Source organism: Chelon labrosus, assembly GCF_963514085.1.
Source record: "Chelon labrosus genome assembly, chromosome: 8".
Classification (NCBI taxonomy): domain Eukaryota; kingdom Metazoa; phylum Chordata; class Actinopteri; order Mugiliformes; family Mugilidae; genus Chelon; species Chelon labrosus.
This window is the reverse complement of record NC_140358.1, coordinates 19703720-19717684: the sequence shown is the minus strand read 5'-3', so window position 1 is coordinate 19717684 and position 13965 is coordinate 19703720. Positions and strand designations below refer to the sequence as shown.

At 45.3% G+C, this 13965-nt stretch overlaps 1 protein-coding gene across 1 annotated transcript in view; it reads right to left on the bottom strand.

The window, feature by feature from the left end:
- Positions 1 to 533: 533 nt before the first annotated feature.
- efnb1 (ephrin-B1) overlaps positions 534 to 13965 on the bottom strand; it is a 55031-nt gene continuing 41599 nt past the window's right edge. Inside the window, exons 3-5 of the mRNA XM_084549421.1 lie at positions 10373 to 10465; positions 4920 to 5033; positions 534 to 2605 (exon numbers count right to left, since the gene is read on the bottom strand). Of these exons, the coding sequence (XP_084405547.1) occupies positions 2211 to 2605; positions 4920 to 5033; positions 10373 to 10465 (602 nt within the window). The 3' untranslated portion in view covers positions 534 to 2210. The remainder of the gene's footprint in view (positions 2606 to 4919; positions 5034 to 10372; positions 10466 to 13965) is intronic.

Sequence of the window (13965 nt, the reverse complement as noted above, 5' to 3'; positions counted from 1 at the left end):
CGTCAAACGTCAAGCTCACGTCTGCGTGCGTGCGTGAGGAATGGCTGTCCTTATCTGCTCCCCTCTCCTCTCACACATCATTAGCTGGGACTGCGGCGCTCTGTACCTTGGCAGCCACACCGTTTGGAGCACCTAGTTCCAGTCGCAGCACAAGTCTGTTCAGCTGCTAGACCACGGAAGCATGCACGCACACATACACATGGGGGTGAAAAACTGCAAATATAAGCACAAATAAGCACTCACACCTGTTAAGCGCCTACATGTGCAGACAGACACCGTCCCCCTCGCCTAAAAAGCTTCGGCGTGCACACGTGCACACATCCGGCTGCAGTAAATCCTGTCTCTGTGCTGCCGCCCTGGGCTGTGTGATAGCCGGGCTGCAGTGTCCTCGCTGGCTGAACACCTTGACTGCAGAATATTCTGCACAGCATTTTTATTCACAGCACAACTGGTGAGAGGATGGAAAAATGAATGCTAAACTACCTCCACCCCCCTCCTCCTCCCCACCACCACCACCACCACCACCTCCTCACCCATCAGCCCATCATTCCCACCGCCATCAGGTTAAAGCCAAGTCACAGGAACATTTTCTCCTTTATCCGCCGCTCTCACTCTCTCTTCTCCCCGGCTGGTGAGTGTGGGCATGGAGATGGCACATAGATTAGTCACACGCTGGCGACGGCACTGACTGTGCACTCCACTGACTCATCTACAGATGGCAGCCTATTGGCTTCTGACAATACTGTATCCCAGTGTTCAGTCGTAGCTCTCCTTCCAAACTTATATATAGGGCATCCTACCTATGTAGGCCAGCCAATCAGTGCCAGCCACCCAACCTACGCCCACCTCTCCCAGACAGAAGGCACCAAACTCACAGTTTGACGCTTCCACTGTGGCACCAGGAGCTAGAGCAAACAAATATCAACCTGCCTGCTGTCTTAAGAACCATCACCGTGAAAGCTCATCAGACACAGTAAAACCTTCAACGGGTGCCAACTGGAACACAATTGTGAGATCTCGGGGCTCGTCTGACTGCCGGCGCATCAGTCTGTCTGTCTGTCTGTCTTGTATTGGAAGCTTGCGATACAGTAATGTAGTGTTCTGCACCGGAGCCAGTAAGTCTTCTCAGATACAAAACTGGCCTGGACATGCCCCGACACACACACAGATGACACACCCAGAAATACACACAAGTAGGTCGTAAATACCAGAGTAATGGTAAAGCTCATATCAGACCAGTGGAGAAGGGAGAACACACACAGGCACACACAGGCACACACACACACATACACACCTCGACATCTACAGTCCAGGTCAAGGTACTTTCTTAAGAAAGCAAAAAAACATGAGAGCAATGGATGACATGGGTAGTGGGGAGATGGAGTAATAATGATGATCTATTTAACTCTATACATTGTGCACTTGTAGGAAAAGTCTAACAAAATACAACTGCTTTGTGAACTGAATCAGGGTTCAAGGAAATCCTCCATTAAAAATAGTAAGTAAGGCAAACATCAGAGGTGCGAAGGGAGAGGAACACATTATTTCACACACTGTGTCTGATACCTGAGCTATCTGGAGAGTTTTCCCGGCCCGGTGCGGGGCCCCGGCTAACACACACACGCACAGAGACACACACACACGTACACACACACACTGACACGCGCGCGTTTTTATGCTCGCACACACAAACTGCAGGCTGAGTGGCGTTCAGGCCTGTGTCTGCCTGTTCCTGGCTAGTGTGCTAGGATGGTGTGTTTAATTGGGTGTAGCACAGACTGTACTTCAGGGAACTGAGATAAGTTATATCCTGCCCGTTAAAAGGGACAGCGAACCACGAAGCTAGAGTTCCATCTGTGGGTTTGCTCCAGCCCCGCCCCCTCCTGAGCACAGCGGGGGAACGCAGGAGGTGGGAGGTGATGGCAGGGTGTAGGGTGAGGATGGGGGGAGGAGGAGGAGGAAGGGAGGGTGGGGATTGTCAAACAATCCAAACAAACAGAGTAAACCTCTCTCATCAGTCAGCTCATAACCCCTCTGGTTACTGGTCAGTGCGTGTTTCTCCAGATTTGTGCAGCAGGTGGTAGAAATAAGACGGGCTTGAAGAAGCATCAAGTCCCCAAAATGCAAAGGAAAGTGTTCTTCCCAAGAACATAAATCAAGCGCTCCTCTATTACTCTCTCCTGACCATGTCGCTGGCTGTGGGAAGCGTGTCAGACTTTGTAGTAGATGTTGGCAGGGCTCTGCGGAGGCATCTCCTGGACAATGTAGACTGGGTGGCCATAGTCGCCGCTCACCTTCTCGTAGTGAGGGCAGTAGTTGTTCTCTGTCCGCAGCGGAATGATGATGTCACTGGGCTCCGTGCCAGCCGTGCCCCCGGGCAGCTTGGGATTGGACAGAGTGCTCAGCGACAGCGCGGAGGGGCGGGGCTGGGAGTGGGCATTTTTCCTGGAGCGCTTGCGCATCTTGATGAGGAGGATGACGAGGAGGAGGATGAGCACGAGGAAGATGATGCAGCCGGCCCCTATGGCACAGAACACGGCCGTTTTGGAGTTGAGGAAGCCGTCCGTATTTGAGGGGGGCCCAGACTGGTCCTGGTTCATGGTGTCTAGAAGGGGAAATAAAGAGAGAGGAAACTTATAATGGGGTCACAGAAGGTCAGAAGAGAGGAAAGTAAAGTTTTGCCAAATATTTTTCTGTTTCATATTTCTGTTTTACTTAATATTGAGATATCATATAAAAAAAAAATCATTATATTTATCAAATATTAAAACCTGCTTTCCATGGGCTCTGTGGAGTTGCATGTGATCATTTGGTGGCTACAGTACGTAAAGACCATTTGTTTGACTGAGGTATTCTCTAACACAAGGTGAGCATCTAAATTTTGGAAAACAGGAAAGGGTCTTTTATTTTTCTTGCTTCATATTTCTGGTTTGTTTCACCATTGTGAGATTAAAAAAACCAAAAAAAAAACATCAAGAGGTACATCAAAACCCTGGCTTCCATGTGTTCTGTGGGGTTGTATTTCATCATTTGCTGGCTATTCTCCTCACCATTTAGTTTGTTTGATTGATTCAGATATTCTGTGTTCCTAACAGAAAGGGAGGGACAGCATTAATAATGCTGGCGGGGTTTGTTCCTATTTGTGAAATGGGATTTAGGAGACCTCCCCACCACTGTGATTTACCTTTAGTCCTCTAGAGAGCGCAGAACATTTGCACTAAGCCAGGCCTGTCATGTGCAGATCTTACTGTTTTGTGCTTAAACCAACTATGAGCACATCGCTGTTTGTTGTTTGCTCAACATGACTAACAGGCACGTTGATGTAATGTTATTAAATCAGCTCAATCAGAATAGGCTCCTAATGAAATATGTAGTCGTCGCTCAGCATGACTGAGATGAGATTACTGCTCTGATAAGCCCGGGCACGTTGTACGACATGTCAAAGTTGCAACTGTATGGCAAAGGCCAAGGGAAATGAAAACTGAAAAGAAGAAAAAAAAAAAAAAAGGAGGGCATATCGGAACATCTGATTTTATTTTAACCTTTTGTTTCATTGGTATGGGATGGAGGGAGGAGGGGGGAGGCTGGGGGGGTTGTTACTAGATGGGAAAGAGAATGGCTGGCTCCTCCAGTGACTGAAATCCGAGAAGAACCAAATCTGTTTTCCATGTATGCATGCAGCTGCTGCCAAAGAGCAGCACTCACCCCTCTCCACCACCACCTCTTTACTGTCCGTGACCCTCTCTCTCCCCCCCACCGCCCTCCCGCAGCCACACAACAGACTCATACCTCCGGAGACTGTCATCCCCACTAATGACTGTGTCTCCGCACTCGGCTGGCCACTTTTGCACTTAACCATTTATTGAGGGAGGGCACAGTTGCACCTCGTTCCTTATCACAACCAAATGACATCACTGAAAGCTACCTATTCCAGTCTTATCGTTGAAATCAGAGGCCGGAGGAATTCTGAACATTGTGGGCGCCGGAGAGAGAGCTGCGGAGAGGCTGTCAGAAATTTCATTCCTGAAATATCAGCCCCTCCAAACACAGCGACTTGTCCTTCATTCCACCCTCCACTTCTTCACCTGACATAATCACTGATCTAACAAAGCCAGACAGGTAAAAACCCCAGGTGTAGGAGGAAAAAGTGACATTAGGGAATCTTTTTATAACTAATGTCAAATAAGCAATTATTAAATGAAGACGGCTTATCACTTCGGGACAGGCTGAACAGACTGAACTTGGAGGAAGTTTGTGGCTTACAAAGTTGTGGAGTAAGTCAAAAAGTTGAGCGCAGGGAGTGATCTAAAAAAGAAAAGTAGTGGTCCATCCCGTGGGAAGTAGCTATGAAACGTGCAGGTAAAAACAGGAAACAAGGAGGGCCCAGAGCGCCCAAGGAGGCTCAAGTGACTCCTTCAATTATCTCTGCTTTTAATACTCATTTATGTGCAATTCTAATGAGGCTTAAAAAGAAATATATTAAATACTCATTGGGTGCAGCACACTCTTTGTGTACAGTACCAAGGAGTGATGTGACTCAGGGTTAGCTGTATTTGTTTTGGGTGTGGTTTTACACAGTATTGTCTTATTGCAACATGTGTTCTGGTGAATTTTCCTTTATTTACTGCTTTTACTTTCGCGCACTGACCCCAAAAATCAAAGGACCGCCTGTGGCATGATAGAGCTATATTAACGAATACGTACTTCGGGAGACTCGGCTATGATTTTTATTTTCTCTTTTCAGGCTAAATGTGATTAATTATTAGAGGAACCCTTGAGGCTGTGAATATTATTATTATTTATTTTTTTTTGCATTTCAAAAACCTTTATTTTACTAAAATGTTTGCTGTCTAGAAACTTGAAGGAATTCTTTAAGCTGCAGTTTATGAGAGCAGCCTTGTGTCTGTCACTTTGCTCACCAGTGTTTCCTGGGATCTCGGGTCTATTCTGACCCTGGTCAGGCGAACTGGGACTGGACTCCGGTATGGTGTTGTCTTCTGGAGGCTCCGGCGCCATGGGGTTCGCGTTCGGGACTGTGGGAAACAAAAAAAAAAAACACACACAGAAGCTCAGTCTTGGCGAGCTGCACGGGCTGAATTACAATGACTTGTTCTCTGCAGTGACGAGGATCATTTTTTATTATCTGTTGATGTATCTTTTGTACGCAAAGAGGGTTATCTTTTGCGTGCCCTGAAAGCACCTTCCCGAGTGAGGATGAAAGCACAAAAAAAAAAGAGGAAGGACAAGTTAGGGAGTGTCTGTGAAACACGCCAACATCCCTGTCCTGCCGTGAAGAATGAGCTCACATCTACATCGGCGGATCCTTCAGCAAACACTCAGACAGGCATTTCCAACGCTGACACATTCATGAGGGCGTAGGACACCCATGCACACACACACACACCTACAATATACTTACAATACACTTAGGTCTGGCAGAATGAGGGTAAAGTAGTTATATATTAACTTTTTATTGTTTTACATTATTCATCACGTTAAAAGGCCATAATATGCCTTATTTATTGCTCTGGCTTTAACTCTGACTGAAAGAGGCACACTTCTGCTGAGGAGAGGAGAAGAGAAAGGGGGAAACCAGAGGAGGAGGAGGAGGAGGAGAGGAGGGGGTTTCATAAGCTCTGAGGGAACGCAAAGGAAACAGACAGTTTATCTGTCTGTCTGTTGTGATTGCAGCACACACGCTTTGAAGTCTTTGTGCAGTAAACACCGGTGGGTCCGCAGTGTGGTTTTTACAAGGGCAGGGCCGGCAGACAGAAGACAGTTAGAAACTATTACCGAAGCCAGTCAGATGGATTCCACAGCACTCTATCAGATGCCTCCTCTCTATCAGGCCTTAATCTGTATCTCCCTGAAGGCCTGCTCGAGGGGTGTGTCTGCACGTGAGAAATAGAGAGGAAGGCGTGTGCGGGAAGGCAATTTACATTCAAAAGTTTTTTATTCGTGGCATGTGTGTGTGGCCGCGCACGGGCGTGTGACTGAAAAAGGGTCAGTCAGTGTAGCGCCGGCTATTTTCTATTTTCACCCCAGTGTGGTCAAATCTCAAGAAGAAATGAGAAATGATTCGGGTGCAGGATATGGGATTTTCGTCTTTCATATCTGGCAGATATGAAGGAAGCAGAGAGACAGAAAGACAAAGAGAAAGGAACACATAAATTCATGGCAGCATCCAGTTCTTTTCTATTTTTTTTCCCCTCCTCTCTTTCTTATTCTTCTTGGTATTTGGCGAGCATAAACCACGCTATTCAAAGGCTCCTCTATCTTCTCGATGTCCAGACCACCACATTGCTCCATGCTGATTGCGGCAGTGGTGAAGCTCGCCGTGAGCTGTTGTGTGCTGTCAATAATTGATGAGGAAAGACAGGAGTGAGAAGTGGGAACATTCATGCATGACAGAAGAAACGAGAGGACACAGTGATCTGATTCTCTGCGTGCATACAGCCCCAACACTGTGTCAACCACTGAGCATGTGCAGAGAGCGTTCTAATGTTCTGACCCATTTTTCTGTGTGTACCGCTGACATTTCCCTTAGCTATGCAGACAGCAACTACCTCAGAACTGCCAACCCACCAGAAGGAGGGAGAGGATGGGGGGAAGGGGAGGAGCGAGAGCGAGGGGAGACAACGGCCGAGCGACAGAAGAGAGAGAGAGAGAGAGGGAGAGAGAGGGAGACATGTAGGGAGAGGCAGAGAAAACATGTGGGAAGAGATGCGTGCGAGGTGGTGAGTCAACATATTTCTAATGAGTGCGATGGCTCGTCGCCGGCGGGAGGGAGAGAAAGAGTGCTGAACGGCGCTGTATGTTTAAAATATGGGCTTCCCTTATTCCCCCTTCACTCAGCTTCCCTCCCTTTTTTACCTCTCGCTTTTTTAATAAGGACAAAAGACAGAATACAAGACACTTAAAGCACAGTCAGACATCAAGATGGCAGGGGCGCAAAACTTGCCAGATGATTCAACGTGACTGCGACCCGGAATGCCACCGCCGCTAAATGTAAATGCAAATGCAGCATTAAAATATGTGCACACATTTCACACTGGAATGAGTCACCACAATGTAATCCACAGTGCGGAAGGAGCACAAGGGAAGATGGGAAGATCTCGGGGACTTGGCGAGAGGAAGCGTTGACATTCAGCCACGGAGACTGAGGAAATTTGAATCAAACACAATAGTATCTGGGGTCACAACCCAGCAAAGGGAACATTATTTTATTTATTTTGTATTTTTTTTGCTGAACTTTCTGTGCTGGAAAAGCTATCGTGTAGGGCCGCAATTAACGCAGTTTCTTTAGTGATTCACTCAATTCACTGAAATGTCAGAAAACTGTTAAAAAATAAATAAATAAAAAATACTTGTGTTTAAATAACACAGTGGAAAGCATTATCTTTTTTTATTATTATTTCAGCAGCTAGCTCCTAAAATTTAAAAAAGATTTTATTCCCATGGTAAACATATTAGTAATAAAAATTGCTAAAATTTCTGTCAATAAATGCCAATAAAAACTGAAAGTCCCTGAGATAGCAAGGAGCTATTTTATAGATGAATAAAATGACAATATTACGCTTTAAAGTTTCATAAAACGGAAATAGTCAAGTATGTCAAAATGTACTTTCCACCGCATCAGATGAAGCAAACCTTTGAAATATTGGACATGTTCTATTACCTTCTAATGAGTTAAAGACCAATCAATCACTCATTAAATCATAAAATAACCTGACGATTAATCGATAATAAAAAATATTGATTAGCTGATTGATATTTAACGCATTAAAGACCAATCCATTACTCATTAAATCAAAAAAATAACCAGCCGATTAATCAATGATAAAAATATTGAAGGGCTGATAGCCTGAGGGTACCTTTATTCGTTTTTCAGTCACGTTTCAGTCCGCGCTCTAATTTCTCACGGCTCTCCTTCAAATAGTTACTAGGTTGGATGGGCACATTATGCATCAGAAATTCCACCCACGGAAATAGATGTAAAAGTAGTAGCAGCTGGGCCAACCGCATCTTTTCTAACAAGGTTTTTAGGGCACGTTGATCGTGAGTGACAGCTCGCTTTGGACCGTTTCGGGAAACAAGCGCATTTGGTGAAGTTGAGGAACAGCCGCGAGCCATGGCGACAGACTCCAGCTGAGAACTTTCCTAGAACTTTTCCTCGAACAAGACTTCGGCTTTCAGCTTCCATTAACGTGAGGGTATGGATTTGTTTTGCTCCCAGTTAATAGTTTGGAGTAAAATACTGTGTTGCCTGCGCTCGTGCAGCCGCGTTGTCATCCTGCGAGGGTGTTGCAACCCCAGGCTGTCGGATGCTCGAATTGACCTACATGGAAAGATAATGCAATGCCTGTCTGCTTCCGAGATGGCTGCGGTGTATTTTTCACTGGCTCTGCTGAATTTGTTCCGACTCAGACCTTGCTAGCATCAGCAGCTTGTTAGCTTCTCTTCTCCCACCGACTGCCAGGATACACTGCTGTCATCCCGCTAGCCAACATTCAAATATTTGCACACACAAACACACACACTGCAGATCTCTCAGCGAGTCTCAGTTTATTTTTGACATGTGGAGATCCAGCTTTTAAGCTGGAATCAGATCATCATGGCGGGCAGATGTTCCTCTCAGATGGTGGTTAGTGTCTGTTTTGGTCAAAACAGCCACACCGAAGATGGGGGAAATGTTTACAGAGTAACACATCTGTGTACTGTACCCTGTCAAATTCAGGATATGGATGTTCACATACTGAGTAAAAGTGCGTATAAAAGTGAAATGTATGATTCAAACCAAATGTTGCTTCAGAGGATATCTAAACAAAGCCTGCTTGTTTATGTCCAGCATTTTTATATGACTTACCCTGGCCATGCACTTACATGCTAGTTTTAAACACATTTTCATTTTGTGATTGCTGCACAAGAATCACAGCCAAGGAACATCAGAGGCCTTCTCACAGTTTGGGCGCGGAGTCATTCTTCAAAGTCATTTCTCATTTGGTTGTTATTTCTTAGGGATTTGGTTTTCTACACTATTTGCAAAAACAGTTTACGGAGATAAAACATTTATTCAGACCTAGTGCACATGACTGATTGAGGCGGGCAGTGTGGATGAAATCATCTATCACGCCGCGTGCAACTTTAAACCTCACTGACAACGTACGCATTCTGGACGTTCAATAGGAAAAGTGGACAAAACATCCCGACCGGGAATTCATTGGCTGACAATTCAGGTTACTTCATCGCAGTGACGCACAAATCCTGAAAATCCAATAGTGCAGTCTATAAAGCAGCCCCGCTTATTGATTTGCAACTTTGCCCACAATCACCAAACACAACCAGAGACAGTTAGCACAGCATGTCTCTATTGTCTTACAGTATCAACTGAATACGTAACTTCTTTTACAAGAAGCTACCTTAGTTAGTATGGATCTAAATAGCTAAGTTAGGAATGACAGGATTGGATCAGGGCTCGTGTTTCATGCGGTCAGCAGTCATATAGTCAAATAACTTCATATAATCTACACTGCTGCTGCAATAATTGTTGCATCTGATCTGGATATTGTGTTTACTAGTCTATTACAGTGGTATTTATCTGTTTGAGTTGTTATAGAAATCTTAACTTTTCACTTAATTAAATAAATAAATAACTGTTGCACTGTTGCACAAGGACAATTTGTTAAAAGAATCCATGACGGCTCATTAACTGTATATCGCACAGCTGTGATCTCGTGGCCTCGTACTTTATATGAAACACAAATTTTTAAACCTCTATAGTGATTACATTTATTAACAGCACTATACTGTACTCATTATATCATTATATTATTAAAAGTGGTGTTTTTTGTACGTATTTATTCCTGATAGGCCCTCACTCTCTGACCCTGCTCCTCAACTCCTTGTCAGCTGAGCAAACTCTTTCTGCTAATGAAGGTCACAGGGTATTACGGAAAACTCTAAATAGCATCTAATTACTGGACTTTGAGTTAAAAACCAAGCGGAGAATGAACATTAAATTCCACGCGCCTTCACAAGTTGGCAACAAATCTATAAACCGATGTCAGAGTGCCTGTGAAGGATTTATATATGTAAACGTTTAGCTGTGAGTAAATAATTTAACTGAACTGTTACTGAGACCTTCTGTAGGAAGTGTCCGTAAAGACAAAAAATAATTTAAAAAAAACTGCATTAACTCTGGTGCTCATTGTATTTCACACCATTACAGTTCCAGAGAGCAGGTCTCATTGTCTGCTGATGGACACGCCAGGCACACATGGCGATAAATGGAAATGTCACACCAAAGTGAAACATGGCTCCGAGGCAACACGGCTGTACGGTGTTCTACATGTGAGGGCGGCCGCGCGCTTACCTTGCCCGACTTTCATGATGACTTTCATGGCTCGGCTCTTGCACACGCCTCCCTCCCGGTTCTCCAGGCCCTCCACTGTACCGTTGGAGGTCGCTGCGGGGGGGAGAAAGAGGAGAAGGAGGGGGAGGGGTGAAGGGCGAGGGAAAGAAAAGCGGGAGAAAGGAGAGGGAAGATGACACAGCGGTTAATGAGCACGTCCATAACGCACAGAACTAATCAATATTTACGACAAGCACTGATTAGCTGTTCCAGTGATTAGCCGTTCTCACCCTCAATCAACCGGCAGCTCCTCTCAACGGTATCTCTCATTAACACAATAAAGCGAAGTCAAATGAATGGAACAACATTAGAGTCTGCTGGGGGCGGGTGGGAGCCGAGGTGGAGAGGAGGAACATGGTCAAACCTGCGAGTGTGTGTGTGTGTGTGTGTCCCCGCATAGTTTAGCAGTGAGACATGCCAGCAAGAGTTCCAGCTGCTTGCCAAGTCCTCGAGCAGCTTTACTCCCTCTGAGCCACATGTGTCACACTACTTGCTGTTAGTGCAGTGAGCTAAATGCCTCCCGTTGGTGTTTGTGCGTGCATGTGTGACAATTCCTATATCAGAGCATATGTGTGTGTATTGGAGGGGGGCCTCTCCGTTTGTTATTGAAGTGTGTGTTCTGCTCCGAGCCGGGGATCGAGGGTTGTTTATTCAATGTCACATTCACTCTAGACACTGTGACACAATTGGCTGTCTATTTTAGGGCACATGATAATGACCTAGGGAGACAGAGTGTGACTCTGACCTTAACACTGAGCAGCCACGCACAAGGCTTTGAGTGTGTGTGTGTGTGTGTGTGTGTGTGTGGGCGTGCGCCTGTGTGGGCGCAGGCGATGGCAGCTCTAATTTTGGAATTCCCCAAATGATCCCCATCTCCGCTTAGTCTGCTGTTTCAACTTACTCCCTTACTCAGAAATGCTTTTGTTTCTTTTTCCTTGCATTATACGTCTCTCTCTCTCTCTCTCTCTCTCTCTCTCTGTTTTTTCACTCACTTCATTTTGTGTTAGTTTTTTTTTTATCTGCACTATCTGGCTCTACCCCTCCCCTTCCCTCCCTCTTAACTCAATGACCATCTCCCTGGGTGATTGCTTCAGATGGCACCCTCATTATGATGAGATAGTCTTGGAGAGGGCGCTTATCTAATGATGACACAAAGAAAGACAGACTTAGCTACAGGCAGGGGGCTGGGTGGGTCCAAACAACAACAACACTGAAATACTTGCCCTTGCTGGCACGACGTTTTAATGTTTCTACATGCGTTTCTCTGCTACGAATTGATGTTGTATCAAGCGGTGTTGAAATCTGGTTCTGCAGCTACGGTTCGAGCTCATCTAGTTGATTCATGCCCTGTCATTCCTAAGTGTTATTAGTGTTGACATTTTGTTGCCCTGTGGGATTTCAGCTTTGTACTTCGGCAAAATTGGAGAAAACTAAATAATGAATTGCACTAATGTTATGTTACATTATCAGATCATAGTCGGGCTCTAAATTACAAGGAGAACCACAACATTTTGTTAGCGTGGCCGGAGTGCGTGATAATTTGTGAGAATAATGAATGCGATAACATCATGTCGGGAGCTCTTTGGCAAAATCCCCCGGCTGGAGTAGACTCAACACGACCGAGTGAACCGGACACTGAAATATATACGAGGGGGCCAGCGGAGGCGAGTGCTGTGCAGGAACCAAAAAAAAAAAAAAAAAAGAAGATTTGAAATTTATGTGGGGCATTAATGTGAAAGAACACTCAAGGCTAAGTGAGCCTTATGATTTATGTAAAGTCTATGCAGGGAGCATGTCTCTTCTAAAGGGAACATCCAAAGACAGTGAGGTGAACAGGCCCGCTTCCAGTCTTGAGGGCGCACCGGCTCCGAGCACCGCGCGGCCCAGACGCTGCCACAAGTGCTAACCTCATCCTGCCATTTTCTACTCAATTTCTTCTCCTCTTTCAATTTTTAAATTTCCAGGGCAAGGTTGTACAAAAAATGAGCTCTTTGAAGATCGAGCTCAAAGGCTCTTGAATAATCTGACTAAGAGCGAACGTCATGCTATGAATTTTATATCCACTCAGGGAGAGCAAATCTTCTCACTGTTAACTTACTTCTGTCATCTAAATTAACTATTCCTTCAGGCTGGCTGAACAGGCTCCTACATTAGTGATTTGGCACGATGATTAGTTGGCCCTTCGAGGCGTCTGTTTAGCAGAACAACTGAAAGAGAGCTGGATTTATAATGGGATGATCACTTTATACGTAGTTTGTGTTCAGGCCATTTAACACGCCACATAATTCAAGCCTTTACGGCACCACTGCGAAATTCATAATCCGATTAACTGTGTCCAATTTGAACTACATTTCCTTATGTGAATCCATCCCTTAAGTACTATTCAAGATGGACACTGACTGCGGAGACAACTGTTGAAAGCATTTAAATGCGTGCAGTGAATCTTAAAAAGGCGAAGCTAGAAGGCCTTATCCTTATCTGACGTCAGTGTATTTGCATGGATCATGTCAAAGATCGAGTAAAAAAAAAAGTGCCAGCCAAGTTGTTCAAAGTCTCTAACCCTTCCCCACAACAAGGACGCGATGCCAGCTTTTTTTTTTTTTTTTATTTAATCCGAAAGCCTCTCACTCACTCTATCTCCTCTGCCTCTCACTCAATTTTACCCTCCCTCTCTAACCCTCTCTCCTTCGTTTCATCCCCGCACACTGACGTTAATCCAAATCTGGATTTTCAGATATTAAAAGGCCGACGGTCATGTTCGTGTTTTGGAAAGAGGAAACTGGGGAATTGGGTCTTCCTGTGTGTCTCAGTGGAGATAAAAACACAGGGGGATAAAGCGACGACAGGGCGAGGAACAAAGAAACTCCCCGTCTGCTGCTAATGATTTAGTGGAACAAACGGGTTCAGCGTTCGTGGTCCAGAATACTGAAAGAACTGGTCATTGCATGAAGGAATGTTGCTTTCTTTAATAAAGCGCTCAGCTCCAAAGGCGGATTTTTGTATGATTTAGGGCCCTCTTTGTGGGTGTGGATCATTGGCCACAGAGTGACTAGTGGGAGAACAAAAGATCTACAGCTGCTGAAGTCATAAGAGGAACCAGGTGCCAAATGTTGATGTTGGGAAATATCTACAGTACAAATGTATCAGCCAAGAGGAAGCCTTACAGGGGAAATAGCTGGCCTGGAAGAAAAGCTCCTGTTCCAATAGTCTACACATACCACTACTGCACACCTAAAACATAACACATTAACATGCATATGGGAGCGCGCACTCTTGAAAATACACCGGGGCGCACAGATTTCACAAGGACATTCGAGGTAGAGTGGAAGGACTGCTCCCCGAGGTGCACCGAGGAGAAGAGTGGGAGATGTGTGAGAGACTTGGTGCTGACTGGCCACGACAACACAAGCTAAGGCTAGAGTGCAATGCGGTGGTCTATATTTATTCTCAGGTTTGCTAAATGAGGTCACTCAGGTGGTCCTGCTGAATACATTCCCCATCTCCATCATGAATCATCTCCTGCTTATTATTCCTGTCCAGCCCAGGGGGGGCCT